This window comes from Muntiacus reevesi, chromosome 12 (genome assembly GCF_963930625.1).
Source record: "Muntiacus reevesi chromosome 12, mMunRee1.1, whole genome shotgun sequence".
NCBI lineage: Eukaryota > Metazoa > Chordata > Mammalia > Artiodactyla > Cervidae > Muntiacus > Muntiacus reevesi.
In genome coordinates, this window is record NC_089260.1 from 5,700,481 (window position 1) to 5,717,706 (window position 17,226).

Here is a 17,226-nt window from a genome sequence, read left to right on the forward strand (position 1 = left end):
GGGTTGCAGAGTTGGACACAACTGAGTGACTACTATTGCTATTACTACTATTGAGTTTATATTTTTTGATTTTTAGCTATAGGTAGGAAGAAACTGTGTACTATTAATTATTCAGCCAAAATATTATAACTTGGACATATCAAAGCAGCATCCTCTAACATCCAGGCTGTCCACGTTCAGAAGTTTTAAGCTGCTGTTGAGCAGTGCTGAAAATTGGTTAGCTAACTTTCCAATTCCTGTCCCACTACCTCATTTTTTAAAGCGATAATTTCTATCCACGTGCAAATTTTACAGAAGTGTACTAGAAAATATATGACAAACTTATTTAACAATTGTTTTCTCTGAAACAAAATGGCATCCTGAGCCACAGGTAGACATAGGTATGCATATATAAGTTTATGTTGAATCATGTACCAAGCTTGAGTAAGATGAGTCAGTTGCTTCAAAGCTTATATGGAACAAGCAGCCATTTCAAGTGCTAAGAAGTTAAGCTGAAGTGTGACCATATCCTTCAACTCTGGAAGACTTTTCTTTTCATATTCATACCTTTGCTTTCAGGGTTGTCTCTGATCTGGTGATGCAATAAATGGAAGTGTGCTAAAACTTGCTAGATTATATGAAAATGCTGTCTGGGGATTCTAAAACCTCTCTTCTGGGCACACTAAATATATCTGGCATTGTTAGCCCTCTGAAGATCAGTATGCTAACTGAGGACAATCAAGCACTTATTTTTAAAATGTGAAAAGTGAAAGTGCTAGTCACTTAGTTGAGTCCGACTCTCTGTGACCCCACGGACTGTAACCCACCCGGCTCCTCTGTTCATGGGGTTCTCTAGGCAAGAATACTGGAGTGGGTAGCCATTCCCTTTATTGTTTACCTCTTCTTTTAAAAAATTCATAGACACTCCATAATTTCACACAGAACAGATATAAATGTTTCAAAAATAATACTATCATATAAAATAATCCTTTTTATGAATTTTTTGAGTCATGTCTGACTCTTTGTGACCCCATAATCTGTAGCCTGCCAGGCTCCTCTGTTCATGGGATTCCCAACATGGGAGTGGGTTGCCATGCCCTCCTCCAGGGGATCTTACTGATCCAGGAATCAAACCCAGTTCTCCTGTGTTGTAGATGGATTCTTCACCATCTGAGCTATCAGGGAAGCCCATAAAATAACTACAATGTAGATTAAACAGTTATTTAAGGGAAAAAAAAGATACTTGAGCCAAGACTCCATTCACTCACTCTTTCAAATATATCTTGAATATACCCTCTGATATCCTAAGGTAAATGAATTGAATACTGTCCCTACTCTCAGGAAACTTATCAGGTAAGAAAGGAGACCACATATACAAAGAGGAGACGAAAGGAAGTTAATGTGTAAACACCCATTCATTTGATTCAGTCAGCCTTTACTGCAATCTTCTAGAAGCCAGATCCTGGGCTAGGTGTTCACGTTGTCTTATTTAATCTTCACAATAAGTTTATGAGGTGGATGTAATAGTTCTATTTTATGGATGACAAAGATAGTACACAATGAAGGGATGACTTTATTTTCTTCAAGTATTACTCTAATTTCAGAGGTGAAACTTGATTCTAGTCTATTACTATTTATTTCTGCTAAATCATAGTGAGCTTGATGGTTATATACCAATTAAACAACAGAAATATGAGTAAAATCCACAGAGCGAAGAGAAGAGAGTGGTTACTTTTCTTCAGATCAGTTTATAAATAGCAACTACATCACCAAAGGCAGTTGACAAAGGGCAGGCCTGACAGACGTGGTCACTAGGAGGGCTTCCTTGATGGCTCAGAAGTAAAGAATCTGTCTGCACCGCAGGAGACCTGGGGTCGATTCCTGGGTTGGGAAGATGCCCTGCAGAAGGGAATGGTTATTCTTGCCTGGAGAGTTCCGTGGACAGAGGAGCCTGGTGGGCTATGGTCCATGGGTCGCAAAGAGTCAGGCATGACTGAGCGGCTAACCTTTCACCTCTTTCACAGGTGATGAGGGTTTCCATGGATCCCCGTGATTGGCAGGCTCAGCAAAGTGTTGTGAGTGCAAATCTCAAATCTAAATAACCTCCATGGTCATTCCCAGCTCTACTCCTGCTGTCTATAAAGGACATTTTAAATGAGGTTTTTTTATTTTGGTCCTTGAATCAAAACTCTGCTCTCTGTGCAGCACCATTTTCAGAAGAAAGATATTGCACATAAATACTGTGGAAAACTTGTAAACACTCACCATTCCCTCTGTTGCGGCCTCCAGAACTCAATCTGATATCTATTTTCCCTGAAGCCTTTGGGGAGTTAATATTTCCGTACTCTGCCCTGGAATATCTGGTAACTGTAGGTATTTAATAAATGTTTGTTGAATGAATGAATAACTTGGTGGTGTAAAACAAAGGTCACATAGATAGCTCAACTGCAGTGAGACTTTCAGGTTGGGTACTCAACTTGGATCGTCCTCTTAGCAACATGTAATCACATTTCAAAGTCTAAAACTACCTACTCTGAATTAAAGAAACCATTAAATTTCATTTGAACAAACAAAGTGATTAGTTCCTGCTCTATATTAGTGTCTTGTGATAATGAGTTTTAAATGGAGCCCATTGAGTGTATTTTTATTGGTTATTTTTCTTGGTTTTAACACTCCATTATGTGCAAAAGATGTCTTCGAAAATTGAAAATAAAGTTTCCCTTTGCTGATTTTGTCATTTTCCATTTGTCAAACATTGATTTTTCTCCCCCTCTTGCACATCTAATGGAGATGGAAATTAGTGATCACTTTCTCGGGGGGTGGGGGGGTGTTTCCTTCTGATTTGTGTGCGGTCATCATCGTTCATCAACCTGCCAGTGCGCTCAGAGGAGTGCCGAGTTAACTGATGCACTGAAGTCTGCACAAGGCATGTTTTGAATAGATTTTTGCTATAACTTTAGCTCTGACCTTTAGAATTTCTTCCTAGGAAAGATTTCAATTGCAGAAGGCATTCTCCATCAAATGGTATTTTTAAAGAAGGAAAAAAAAAAAAAAGCAAAAGCAAAACTACTCCTTTCAGCTTTTTGGTAACTTAAAGTCATCTAAGGATTCAAAAGAAAATATTCAGGAGGTTAAGGAACCTACCACTTTTTCCTTCAAAACCATGTACGAGCCCAAGGTGCCATGCACTTGGCTGCTCTGCTCACCCGAGGGTGACCCCGGAGGGTCTGTTTGCTGCAGCCCTCGCCAGGACTGTGGCGCAGATACCCCAGGGCACGTGGGCTGGAAAGGCAGCATCCTTTCAGAGAATTGGGAGGGGCCTGGGGGGCAGGGGAGTATAGGAGATGTGGGCGTGTACTTGTGAGAACTTGTTCTCTTTCTGTCTTAGATTGATTGGCTTGACTGTGAAATTCACGCAACAATGAGAATAAATCCAGGAGAAGATGAGGGTGAGAATGCTCTTTCCGAGGTGGATGGACCAGGGCGCTTGATGCTGAGGAATGCGGTGTGATGGATCTGGAAAGTGAGGAGCGGAAAGGAGATAGGCGGCAGACACAGTTGCAGGCACCCTCCGGGCGTCAGCTCATCCAGTCCCCCATCGACATTATGAAGGTACTGCTGCTGTTATTTTTAAAATGAGGAGCCCAGAGCCGACAGCGGGGAGGGTGCAGCGGCTGTTGTCACCGCTGTTCCTATACTGATGGTTCCAGTGGAGTCCCTCAGAGGTTAAATTAACAACAAGCAAAGGTTAACTGGTTTTTTCAGTTCAGTCTTTGATATTCCTTTGTCAGTTTCTGCTTCTCCCGAGCCCCCACTTACTATTATATCTCCTCCTCTCATAAACTGGAGCCTGGGCTGGATCAGCAGCAGATCGAAAAGGTAGATGGAATCGCACACGACGTCGGTGATGAGCCAGTAGCCCGCGTTGTTTGGTGTCTGGTACGGGAAGACCACTCGCAGGGGTATAAGCCAGCAGTTCCAGTTAAAGGCGATGGTGACCAGCGAGAGCCACAGGAGATAGCCTCGATCTGGAAGAAAAGCACGGGCGCAATCCGCATGGCATCACAATCATCCCGAGCCTAGTTTGGTAAAGCTGGGGCACTCCCCGCTGGGGATAAGGAATTTGTGTAGAGGCCCTGCTTACAACAATCACGAGGTTCTGCCCCTGGAGCCGAGGCCCCGGGCTTTGGGAGGGATGGTAGATGATCTTAGCAGCTTCCCTAGCTTTGGAGGGCATCCTTCCTGTTTCCTAGAGAAGTGGCCACTGCGTCGCTCTGCCGGAGTAGCTGCACGGTTAGCATCAGGGCAGGGGAACCCGGGGGAAAGTCGCAGGCCTCGCTGTGTCTGCAGCTGCAGCCGGCGGCCTTCGGGGGGTCCGCGGTGGAGCTGCAGGGTCACCCAGGGCTTGTGAGCCAAGGGCCGCATCTTGCTCACCGGGGGTGACTCAGGCGGAGAACGGGGTGAGTCGGCGGCGAGGGCGGTCCACGACTGCGCCCAGGGCTTTCCTCGGCCCGGGGAGGCTGGGGACGGGATTTGTTCAATTAAATGAACAATGTGAAGCCATGAAAGATGACATATTTTATAAGGATTTTCTTTTTAATGGGAAGAGTGTTCAATAAACAGATTGCTGAATGCTTCTTTTCAAAGATAATTAGGGACTGGCCGGGCTTTGGAGTGTTTAAAAACAGACAGGAATATTTTTATATCCTATTTTCACCAGAAAGGGGCAAATGATCCATTGCAGACAATACAGTTTAAATACTGGTTTCTAGACAGGCTCAGAATACTGGCTAGAGAACTTGGAAGCCATCTGTGACCTTGGGTTTCAGGGGTTCTTGGGAATAGCCAGCCCTCCCACTGAGACAGTCCACTCCTTGACGGTACCTGTGTAGGAATCTATGCTTTTTGGAAGTCTGAGCCGCTTTAGGTGCTGGGTGAGGGGCACCTTCTGGGAATGCTCTTCTTTAAGCTTAGCACTGCTTTCTTGTGTTGATGATACAACTGTGGGCTTTGCTTTATAGGAGAAAAAAAGATGAAAAGATTCTTAAGAGGTTAAGTTAGCTTAGGGAGGAAAAAGTTTAGACTGTTTGGCATGAAAACATTTTGTAATCTTCCTTCATGCCGGCAGATGAGGCGTTTTATGACATTTACAATATTGTCGTTTGTGAAAATACCTAAGTAATGAAAACACTGAAATTTAGAAAGAAATAGCTGAAGTGACTTAGCAGCAGCAGCAGCAGCAGGTTTAAAGTTTAACTGAAATGTCCTCAAGGTGTTGCAAATAGGATATTTTAAATACAAGCCTCATTCCCAGGTATTTTGGAGCATAAGTAGTTAGTGCTCTGAATTCACATTGAACAGAAACTTTACAAATATACACCATTCCACAGGTTTACCTTAGTGCCTCTTTAGCTTTATTCATGTCTTTCCAGTTATGGGTAAGTAAAGCTCAAAACATTCTTTTCAGCGTATCTTTATAAAGCTATAATGACTATATTTTAGCCCTGTCTCTTTAAAAAGAAACTATTATATCCCTGCCAGGGCATTGCCTCCCAGCTGGCTTGCTTAAAGTGCTGGAGTATTAGGAAATGGCAACCCTCTCCAGCGTTCTTGCCTGGAAATCCCATGGACAGAGGAGCCTGGTGGGCTGGCGTCCAGAGGGTCTCACAGAGTCGGGCAGGGCTGAGTGACAGCACAGCCCAACACATTAGCAGCTAGCCCTGGCAGCAACCTCTGCCGACGAAGGACAGGAGCTCGTGGGCTGATCTCCCCGCTCCCCCTTCCATCAGGGTGATTCTTATGTGTCGTCCACACAGCCTTTCAGCTGAATCAAGCCCCAGCGGCCCTCCGCAGTAACCCTGCCGTTAGCACACTTTATTGCCTCAACTCCCTTCTCTTCTCCTGCTGTCTTACCTCCGGCACCGCCCTCAATATAAAACATTCCTGGCTAAGTCGTTGTCTTGGGGAAACTGCTTTTGGGGAAGCCCAAGTGAAACCATTTGCAAAATATTGATACATACTCACTCATAACCTTCGTCCCAGAACTTTGAGGTAACTGCACTCACCAGTTTGGGGACTGCTTTCAGGTGAGGACATATCGCCTTCCACTAGTTTTCTTTTGTAGAAATCTGTTCTTTGACGCAGTCTTCTCACCAGGTTCTGTAGCTGGGCATCCGCGTAGTCATTAATAACAGGGGCCACAGGTGGTTTGCTTTTTGGATGAAATGGAAAAAAAAAAAGGTGACAGAGTCAGATCCATAAGGAGATACAGACGGGGAGGGATTAAGGTTCTTCCTCTTTCCTATACACCCAAGATAATGTACTAACTGCTCCTTTCTACAGTTGAATAGAACAGCTCAAGGATAAAATTTGATGGATACAGTGCTCGTGCAATACAGATCTCCCACTGAAAAACTAGAATCCAAAAATACAAAATGACTATTCTGTGATACAGTCCATGGGGTCACAAAGAGTCAGACACGACTGAGCGACTGAACTGAACTGATTCTGTGATTCTGTCATTAGATTGTACCATGAGAAGAAAAAAAGTCATAATGGACATGGTAGGCAGAGTTCTGAGATGCCTCCTTGGTTTGCATGTCCTGCGTAATCCCAGGGACAGTGGATATGGTGGAGTTTACTTCCATAATTGGTTGCGTTATGTGGCTCAGTTGACTTTCAGATAAGGAAATTACATAGACGTGTCTGATGTAATCAAATGAGTCTTTAAAAGCGGACAATTTCTCCAACTGGTGACAGAGCAGAGAGTCAGAGATTTGCAGCACAGGGGAGTTTCATTTGAGGGAAATTCTCCGTTTTTGGCTTTGAAGGAGAAAGGAGTCTCCTGATAAGAACTGCATGAAGCCTCCAGGAGCTGAGAGTGATGCCTGGCTAGTAGAGGAAGCAAGGACTTCAGTCCTACAACTGTAAGAAACTGCATTCTGCCAATAACTGAATAAGCTTAGAAGTGGATTATTCTTTGGTGCCTCCAGATAAGAGCCCAGCCAGGCCTGGCTGGTGCATTAAATTCAACTGTGTGACACCTAAAGCAGAGAACCCAGCCAAGCCCACCCAAACGTCCGAGATATGGAAATGTGAGCTAGAAACTGGTTGCTGTTTTAAGTCTCTAGAATTGCCATAATGTGTGAAGCTATAGTAGAAAACTAATATAGCTAGCATGCTTTAATAAACTTCCCTTTTAAGAAAATATACAAAATAAAGCATATAGTAAGTCCCCTGCATAAAGAGTGCCAAGAGTGAGTTCGTAAGTCCAACTTGATCATAAGTCCTACAAAGTTAGCCTTGGTACCCAACTAACACAATTGGTTATATAGTACTGTATTGTAATAGGTTTGTAATACTTTTCACATGAATAATATGTAAAATACAAATACTAAAAATAAAGAAAACATTTTTAATCTTACAGTGTAGTACTTTGAAGGGTACAGGTACAGTACAACAGCTGGCGTCCAGGGGCTGGCATCGAGTGAACAGCCAAGAAGAGATGCTGACTGGAGGAGGGAGGGGGTGGGGGATGGCCAGCACTGGGAGGCGGAGGGCGAGCTGCAGCGTCACTCACACATGGCACTGGTGGGACAGGTTCTGACTCCTTGCTGATTCAATTCTACCTTCCCTGGGAGAAATATCAATAACCTCAGAAATGCAGATGACGCCTCCCTTATGGCAGGAAGTGAAGAAGAACTAAAGAGTCTCTTGATGAAAGTGAAAGAGGAGAGTGAAAAAGTTGGCTTAAAGCTCAACATTCAGAAAACTAACATCATGGCATCTGGTCCCATCACCTCATGGGAAATAGATGGGGAAACAGTGGAAACAGTGACAGACTTCATTTTTGGGGGCTCCCAAATCACTGCAGATGGTGACTGCAGCCATGAAAGTAAAAGATGCTTGGTTGTTGGAAGAAAAGTTATGACCAACCTAGACAGCATATTAAAAAGCAGAGACATTGCTTCACCACAAAAGTCCATCTAGTCAAAGTTATGGTTTCTCCAGTGGTCATGTATGGATGTGAGAGTTGGACTATAAAGAAAACTGAGTGCCGAAGAATTGATGCTTTTGAACTGTGGTGTTGGAGAAGACTCTTGAGAGTCCCTTGGACTGCAAGGAGATCCAACCAGTCCATCCTAAAGGAGATCAGTCCTGAATTTTCATTGGAAGGACTGGTGCTGAAGCTGAAATTCCAATACTTTGGCCACCTGATGTGAAGAACTGACTGGTTGGAAAAGACCCTGATGCTGAGAAAGATTGAAGGTGGGAGGAGAAGGGGATGACAGAGGCTGAGATGGTTGGATGGCATCACTGACTCAATGGACATGGGTTTGAGTAAACTCTGAGAGTTGGTGATGGACAGGGAGGCCTGGCATGCTGCTGTCCATGGGTCAGAAAGAGTCAGACATGACTGAGTGACTGAACTGAACTGAACTGAACCCTCTTGAAAAAATGATCCAATGATGTCTGGGTAGTAGCTCTTTGCTTTCTCATCACAGATGACAGGGTAGCACTGAATTGCATTTTGAGTGGCTGTTGCAACCTTTGTGTACCATTCTACTTTCGGTCCTATGCCTACTAAGAGTGCCTCTTCAAATAAGGAAAATCCCCTTGCCATTTCCTGTGTCGTGACTCTCTTGGATTCTTCAATTATTTCCTTTTGCTCTTGTTTCTTTTTGGTCTTCCTCTGAACCTCCAATGCCATCAGGCCTCTTGTGTTGCACAGCAAGGAGTCCAGTGAAGTCGTCCTCTTGCAGACCTCGCTCCAGCTTTTCAGTGAAGGTCATTAAGTTACTGAAGACCCCTTTGGACTCCTTATCCACTCTTAAATCCATGAAAATTGTGAACAAACTGCAGACAAAGGTTCTCCCAACTACCGTTCTTGGTGACAGGTGTAACCTCGTGCCAAGCATAACCAGTGTTTTCATGGTCTTGTAGATCAGAACACTGGAGTGGGTTGCCATGCCCTCCTCCAGGGAATCTTCCCAGACTGGGGATCAAACCCAGGTCTCCTGCATTGCATGTGCATTCTTTACTGTCTGAGCCACCAGACAGTTGTTATAGTCCTTCCAATGTTGTCACAAGGTTGTTCCTGATTCATTCCTGTCTTCACTGCCTGACAAAGTGTAATGTAAATAATATTTCTTGAAAGTCACTATAGTTCCCTGGTCCATAGGTTGGATGAATGACCTATGTAGTACTTTGATCCTAGGATGAAAGTTGTCCATGAATTGAGGGGTGGTGGTGGTGGTGACCCAAGCATTGTCAAGCAGCAAAAGAATGTTGAATGGGATGTCCTTCTCCAAGCAATATTTCTCTACCTCCAGGATAAAGTGGTGGAAAAAACCAGTTCTGGAAAATTGCCTGTGTAACTCAGGCTTTGGGGTTATAGTACTCTTCCCCACAATGGGAAGAAAGTCCTTGGGCTATGTTTATAAGGGCTCTTGGATTCTCAGAATGACTAAGAGAGACCTCAGCTTCATATCACCAGAAGCATTGCCACCGAACAAGAGTTAGCCTATCTTTTGCTGCTTCATAGCCCGGTATAACTCCTCCTTACTGATGCAACTTTAGTCTGCATCCTCTTTAGTACAGTCCTGTCTCATCCACATTAAAATCCTGCTGGGATAAATACGTGACTTCATCAATAATTTCTCAAAAAAGCATTTCAGGAAATTTCTAGGCAGCTACCATATCTGCATTTGTTGCCTTGCCACTGACTCTTACACTGTAAAGTTTGGCTCTAGCCTTGGACTGATGAAACCAGGCATGGCTGGCATTAAAAGGCGTGCCGTCTGATTCTTCACCATGTGTCTTCTTCAAGTCTTCATAAAGGCTCTCAGTTCTCTCTTGAGGCAGCATTAAGCTGAGTGGGACTCGACGCTGATGCAGATCCTGCATCGACACAGAGAAGTTTCTGCACCTCCTCCATCACTCTTCCTTGCTGCTTCGATTTTATTGTTGACGTCATCGGCACAGCAGACTTCACAAGCTCCATGAGTTCATCCTTCTTCTTTAGAACCATGTTGATGGTTGAACAATTCGTGTTGTAAGAACAAGTGATGTCTACCATCTTTCTGCCTCACACTACTCTCTCAATTATTTTCTTTTTGTTTCCATTGTCACTGCTTGGCACTTCTTAGCAGCACCAGCTATATCACTGCTGCTTTTGCAGTTGCTTCTGGACATCTTGGGCTTGAAATAAAGATACTCTGCTACTGTACTCTATACAGCACTGTGCAACAAATTGCCCAAAAGTACAGCCACTTGTAGAGGATGCACGCATGTGCCAATGTATGTCAGACGCGTGAACTAACTTACACTACTGGACATGCGAACACATGTTTGCATCTTTGAAAGTGTGCAGCTTGAAGGCTTGTATGGAGTGGACTTACTTTATAAACTAGTATATTTTATAATGGTCTATGTTTCCTCATAGTTTATCCTCAAAGCTCTCACTCTCGACTCTTCTTCTGAGTCTAACACTGGGTCTACATAGACCCATGTAAGTTCCATCCATTCTCACCTTCTCACATCCACGTCTGCCTTTTCCATCTCCCTTCCAAATGGGAACCCATGGGGTTCACAGTGGAACTGGGTAGCCTGTGCATTCTATTTAAAAAGGACTCTAGTATGAGCCCCTCTCCATTTCCCACCAGATCCACAAATATATCATACCTAACTGTTTACAAATTCTCTGACCATTGGTGTCTTTCTTTCTCCACTTACAATTATCATAGTATAATTTGCACCTCTTTCAAATGTTTAAAGTCCTGCTTAAGCATCAAGATTCTTCAGGTGTGTCTGTGTCCCATTAAGACCTTTATAAACCATTCAAGGATGGAGCAGATGGAGCAGCAGTGGAAGAAAACCTGATACATCATATGCAATACAGAAATGGGAGGGCATTCAGTCCACAAAACCAAGAAAGCATTTTTATTTTCTGATGAAAACTTGCTGTCCTTTATATCATGTCATAAATTTCTGCTTAAAATCTTAGTATGCCTAGAAGCTTGTTCATTTGTCAAACAGTTATTGAGTTTCTACTTTTCGTGCTGGAAATAGAAAGATATGTTGAACAGAGACTAGCCCTTTGGATGTTCACAGTTTAATGGGGGAAGCAAGGATGTAAATAAGTAAGCTAATTATGAGCAATAAAAATACATACAGAATGCTATGTTCACACTGAACTTGGCCTGGGGATCAGAGTGGCCCCACAGAGAGAGCATCGCAAGTCTGGAAGGGCTGGAATGTCTTTGACAGAAAAGTGAAATGAGGCCCCTCCTGACCTTGAGAACAACACATTCGAAAATGTGAAATAAATATGACATGCTGAGCAAGTGTTTTGGTGTGACTGGAAGGCAGTGTGTGCATGTAGGGGGCCAGGTTGGGGAGCGGCAGGAGTGGTAGTGGTTAGGTCTGAAAAGGGGAGCAGGATCAGGTTATGATGGTTCCTGTTTAACCTGCTTAAGGGTTTAAACACTGACCTCTAGGCTAATGGGAACCAAAGGAGAATGTCAAGCAAATGAGGTGTATGAGAACAGGAAAGGTGGCAATAGTGGGAGAATTGAAGAGGAGCAGAGTAAATGCATATAGGCAAGGAAAGAAGCTAGTAGGTTAGGTTAGAACTGATGAAGGAAACATGGACTAGAGAAGTGTTTTTGAGGCAGAAATCAAAGAATTTGAACTTTCTGGGTATTTTGGATAGACCCAAAAAAAGAATCAAGAATAATTTCTAAGTTTTTATTGTGAAAGACTAAATTCACAAAGATTATTATTACAGGAGACTAGATTTATGAGAACATTAATAAAAATTTGAATTCAGAAAGAGAGGCTTGTATGTAGTGGGTATATGGAAAAGATGAATTGTGTCCATAAGTATATGTGCATGTGTTCAGTTCATGGGTTTGTAGGATTTTGTATAATAGGACCTTGCTTGTGACAGTCGGAAGCATTCAGGAATACAATTCTTACAACAAGATCTTGGTGATCTAGTGCATCTGGGATTTTTGAAGCTGTTTGTATTTGACATTATCATAGGCTGACATTTTCAAGATCAGGAACTCTATGTTTTCTTTATATTTTGCAAGATCTAGGACAAGGTATATTTTTAATAAATGTTTGTTGAATAAATAAACCCACTACTTTCAACCTTTTTTTTTGACCTTATTTGATGTACTTCAGTGCACTAAAAAAATCCATAAAAAGTAAGGTTGAGGCTTGGTGGATTACTGACTGTAAAGTCAGGTGTTCAAACTGTCAAAATGTCTAATTCAAGCACTAAGACTTAAAGAGAATGCTTTTCTTTTCCTGAATTATCTATGTCTTATTTGATCATATAATTGGCCCTTAATAGCACCAGTTTATACTGTGCAAACATATCTCACAGTTGCATATTGAAAATTGTATTATAAAGCATGTCACTATTTCTAATCCATAGCTATATTTCACATACTCTGTGTTTTTCTTTTTGTGTTAGCTGAACATCAGTATGCTAATCTATTCTACCTTTTCTGTTTTTTCCAGCTCTTTTCTACAGTAATCCTTGCCTATCTTCTTCTCCACCAGTGTACATACAAAAGTTATAAATGTATTTCTCCTTAGGTAATTTTGTGAATGAATGAAAAAATGGAGATGAAGAAACAATAGGCCAAAAAATAAAAAATTGTATGGGAGTATGAGGGAACCAATGAAATATGCTTTATACAACACAGGTTCTTTTGAGTTATATTTGATAATTCTAGTTCATATTGTATATTTTTAAAAGAATTATTCCTCATAACTCCTTGGTGAAGAATTTAGGAAACAGTAAATATATTTTATAAATTTTGATAAACAAACATGAGAGTAAAGTTTTATTGATGGTCATCTCTGATTGACATGGATAAGCCTTTTAGATTTTGTGTGAGAGTTGGACTATAAAGAAAGCTGAGTGACAAAGAATTGATGCTTTTGAACTGTGGTGTTGGAGAAGACTCTTGAGAGTCCCTTGGACTGCAAGGAGATCCAACCAGTCCATCCTAAAGGAAATCAGTTCTGAATATTCATTGGAAGGAGTGATGCTGAAGCTGAAACTCCAATCCATTGGCCACCTATTACGAAGAACTGATGCATTGGAAAAGATCCTGATGGTGGGAAAGATTGAAGCTCAGAGGAGAAGGGGATGACAGAGGATGAGATGGTTGGATGGCATCATGGGCTCGATGGACAAGAGTTTGAGCAAGCTCCGGGAGTTGGTGGTGAGCAGGGAAGCCTGGAGGGGTGCAGTCCATGGGGTTGCAAAGAGTTGGACATGACTGAGCGATTGAACTAAACTGAACTGAATATGTACTTATGGAGGAATAAAGAATTAGTTATTGTTAAAATACAGTTTATTTCTCTCTTTGATAAGAATTCAGAGGAAACTCACTTCTAAAACCAGTTGATAGCAAATAAGAGAATTATAACACTATTCCTTACTTCCTAAATTCAATCAGATAGAGGCAAGAAAATTACATAATTAACAACTGTCCCTGTGTTTGGGATTGCGAAAATTTTTTCACTCCAGGACAATGTGTCATAGAAGTATTGGGGTGGGTTAGAAGTAGGCTTTTCTTTGGCAACTGAGAAAAAAGCCAATGTGACAGGAAGGTAGGAAGGAAAAATTCACTGGCAGGTGACTTAGGAATACCAGTTTTACGAAAGAGTATGTATGTAAATTGTAGATTTTGAACTTGATTCTTTAAAAATGATTGGTGTTTATAGGACTCTAGGAAAGTTTTCATGTGTACCTTGTGATACACGGTCTCTAGTTTAAGATTGTAGGTTTAACGTAACACGAATGGATGACAAAATGACTCGACAGTAGTCAGGGATGAGTCTACAGAGGAGGAGGATTGATACTTTATTGATGTAGAGGGAAGATACTCAAAAGCCTGAGGAAAAATGTGTTAGTTGCTCCCTTGTTGAGGACAATAAAGGCTCAAACATTTTAATATAGGATCTCCAATCACCTGTAATTTAACTTGAAAGGTCAATTGAGACCACTGAAGAACCATAACAGAATTCTAAACAGAAGAGGGACATTATTAGCTGTGTTTTAGGAAGTTATTGTAAAAAGAAAGATGGTAATTAATTGTGATGAGGAAAAAGTATGATTTGAAGAGGGAAGAGAGTTGAGTTAAAATCTGTGGATTAGTGTAACAGTAGGAAATGTCACATTTGGTGAATGTAAGACATTGATAGTGTTCTGCCAAAATTCACGTCCATCCAGAGCCTCAGAGTGTGACTGTACTTGGAAACAAAGTCTTTACGGATGTAACTGTTTATGGTGAGGTCACACTGGAGCAGAGTGGGCTCATAATCTAATGAGTGGAGTCCTTCCTATAAGAAGGCCAAGTTAAAACATGGAAGAAACACATGGAAAAAGACATGTGACCATAGAGGCAGAGGCTGGTGTGATGGGTCTACAATCCAAGAAACACCAAGGATTGCTGGCAGTGACCAGAGGCTAGGAGAAAACCATGGAACAGATTCTCCCTCAGAATTTCCAGAAGGGCCAACCTTGCCAATAACGTGATTTCAGACTTCTGGTCTCCAGAACTGAGAGAGTAAATTCCTGTTGCTATAACCCACTCAGTTGTGGAGATTTGTTTTGGCAGCCCTAGGAGGCTAATAGAATTAGTAAAGTAGATAATTGTGATACCACATGGACAACTCAGATGGAGATATAAAAAGTTGCAAGATAAATTGAAATATATTAGATATATCATGGTAAACTTGAGGTGTGAATGCATAATCAAGATCTTTTAAAATACAGTCAATATTTTAGGCAGTTGAAAATTTGGATCTGGAAATCAGTTGGAGGCTGAACGGAGAATCCCCTGTCTAGAGGAAATGGTGCAAATTATATAGAAGAACATAAGACTGGGAGGTCACAGTCTTGGAATTTGCTGACATTTAAGGAGAGTTGGACTGTGAAGAAAGCTGAGTGCCAAAAAATTGATGCTTTTGGTCTGTGGTGTTGGAGAAGACTCTTGAGAGCCCCTTGGACTGCAAGGAGATCCAAACAGTCCATCCTAAGGGAGATCAGTCCTGGGTGTTCATTGGAAGGACTGATGCTGAAGCTGAAACTCCAATCCTTTGGCCACCTCATGCGAAGAGTTGACTCATTGGAAAAGACCCTGATGCTGGGAGGGATTGGGGGCAGGAGGAGAAGGGGATGACAGAGGATGAGATGGCTGGATGGCATCACTGACTCGATGGACATGGGTTGGAGTAAACTCCGGGAGTTGGTGATGGAATTGCGTGCTGCGATTCATGGGGTCGCAAAGGGTCAGATATGACTGAGCGACTGAACTGAACTGAACTGAAGGAGCAGCATAAGCAAAGGAACTGAGAAGTAACAGAGAGTGAGAACTGAAAGAAAAATGTTACAAAAGTTGGGAAAGCTGAGAGTTTGAAAAAGGAAGGCAGTGCTATACCCAAAGCAAGATGGGGACTAGACTAAGGGAGGACTCTCTATATTTAGGAAGTAACATTTCATTGGTAATTTTTAAGAAAAATGACTAGGGAAAAATGTAATGTGATCAGATCTTGTCATTATTCTCCTCAATTGTCTTAAGTATTTTGTAAAACAAGTACTTAGAATCTACGTTTGTTCTCTAAATAATACTTTAGATTTCCATCCGTTAATTGCTAAATTCATTTAAATGTAGTATTTATTTCCTATAATAAAATCTTTTTGAATAACTTTTGGCTTTTGCAAACTCTGCTAGATTCTTCTTAATAAAGAAGGAACCACAAGAAGATGCGCAGGAGAAAAGGAGATGTGATAGGTCAGGACCCACATCCCTCATTCTGTGACCCACAATAACAGGGGTCCTCCCCTAGAAGTGAGGGTTCTCAGTCCCAAATTGGGCTCCTTAGACTGGTGGTCTTGTATTGGGGAGACGAGTCCCTAGAGGGTCCAGCTTTGAAAATCAGTGGGGCTTATGTTGGGGAGCCAGAGGCTATGGAAACAAAGTCTCTGTTCCAAAAGGCTGTATGTAATATCTCACACTCTATAAGTATTAGCACAGAGGCAATAGTTTTAGAGAAGCCTGGATCAGGTCCCCTTGCTCATCTTGAAAAGCCTCCTGAAGAGGCAGGAGGCAACTGGGACTTCCTGTAGGGCTGGAGATGCTGGCTGCGGCCATTCTGGGGGCTTGTTCCACTGTGTGGACACTGGTGCTGGAAAGTGCCATTTAGGAACCCTCTCTCTAGCCTATTAGAACTGCAGGCTTACCCACCTACCTACCAGTGGACTGACATCAGCTCCACTGCCCTCTATGTTATACAGCCAGCCATGAAGGGATCTTGCTGTGACCACTGGCAGACTGGCATCAGTGTTGTGGCCCCTTGGACCTCAGTCTTGGGGGCCAGGCACTTGGGACCCAGCCTCGCCCACCACTGGGCCACAGTCACTGCATGAGGCAGGCCCTTGCAGTCAAATGGGCTGGGAAGAGCCTTGCTTACCAGCATGCCCACAGAAGTCAGGCCTACCTCAACAGAGGAGGGCTCACAGATTATATAGGGGCACCCCTAGGGCATATGTCTCTGGTGACCGCAACAGTGGGAGGCTAGAAATCAACTATAATTGTTTTCAACTACAATTTTTAAAAAATACAGAACACACAAATGTGTATCCAAAACAATATGCTACTAAACAACCAATGGGTCACTAGAAATATCAAAGGGAAAATTAAAAAAAACCTGAAGACAAATGGAAGTGGAAACACAACATTTCAAAATCAGTGAGAGATGGCAGAAACAGTTCTAAGAGAGAAGTGGATAATGATACAGACCTACCTCAAAAAGCAAGAAAAATCTCAAACACTCTATCCCCAAACCTAAAAACTAGAAAACAATCAAACAAACACTTCCTTCAAAGTTAGAAGGAAGGAAATAATAAAGATCAGAGCTGAAATAAATGAAATAGGGGAGTATCTCCCCCACCCCAAGGAAAAACCAATACAAGAGATCAATGAAACTAAGAGCTATTTCTTTGAAAAGATACACAAAATTGACAAACCTTTAATCAGACTCATCAAGATATAGAGAAAGAGCACAAATAAATAAAATAAAAAATCAAAGAAGTTGTCTCTGACACTGAAATACAAAGAATTATGAGTCTACCACGAAAAATTATACACCAGTAAAATGGACAATATGGATGAAATGGATAAATTCCTAGAAATATACAATCTTCCAATACTGAATCAA

At 42.1% G+C, this 17,226-nt stretch overlaps 1 protein-coding gene across 1 annotated transcript in view; it reads right to left on the reverse strand.

Annotated features, from left to right (window-relative positions):
• Positions 1 to 17,226, reverse strand: part of CNGB3 (cyclic nucleotide gated channel subunit beta 3) — a 176,939-nt gene that overhangs the window by 85,318 nt on the left and 74,395 nt on the right. The window contains exons 4-6 of the mRNA XM_065902998.1: positions 6,045 to 6,190; positions 4,864 to 4,992; positions 3,799 to 4,007 (exon numbers count right to left, since the gene is read on the reverse strand). Coding sequence (XP_065759070.1) covers positions 3,799 to 4,007; positions 4,864 to 4,992; positions 6,045 to 6,190 — 484 coding nt within the window. The remainder of the gene's footprint in view (positions 1 to 3,798; positions 4,008 to 4,863; positions 4,993 to 6,044; positions 6,191 to 17,226) is intronic.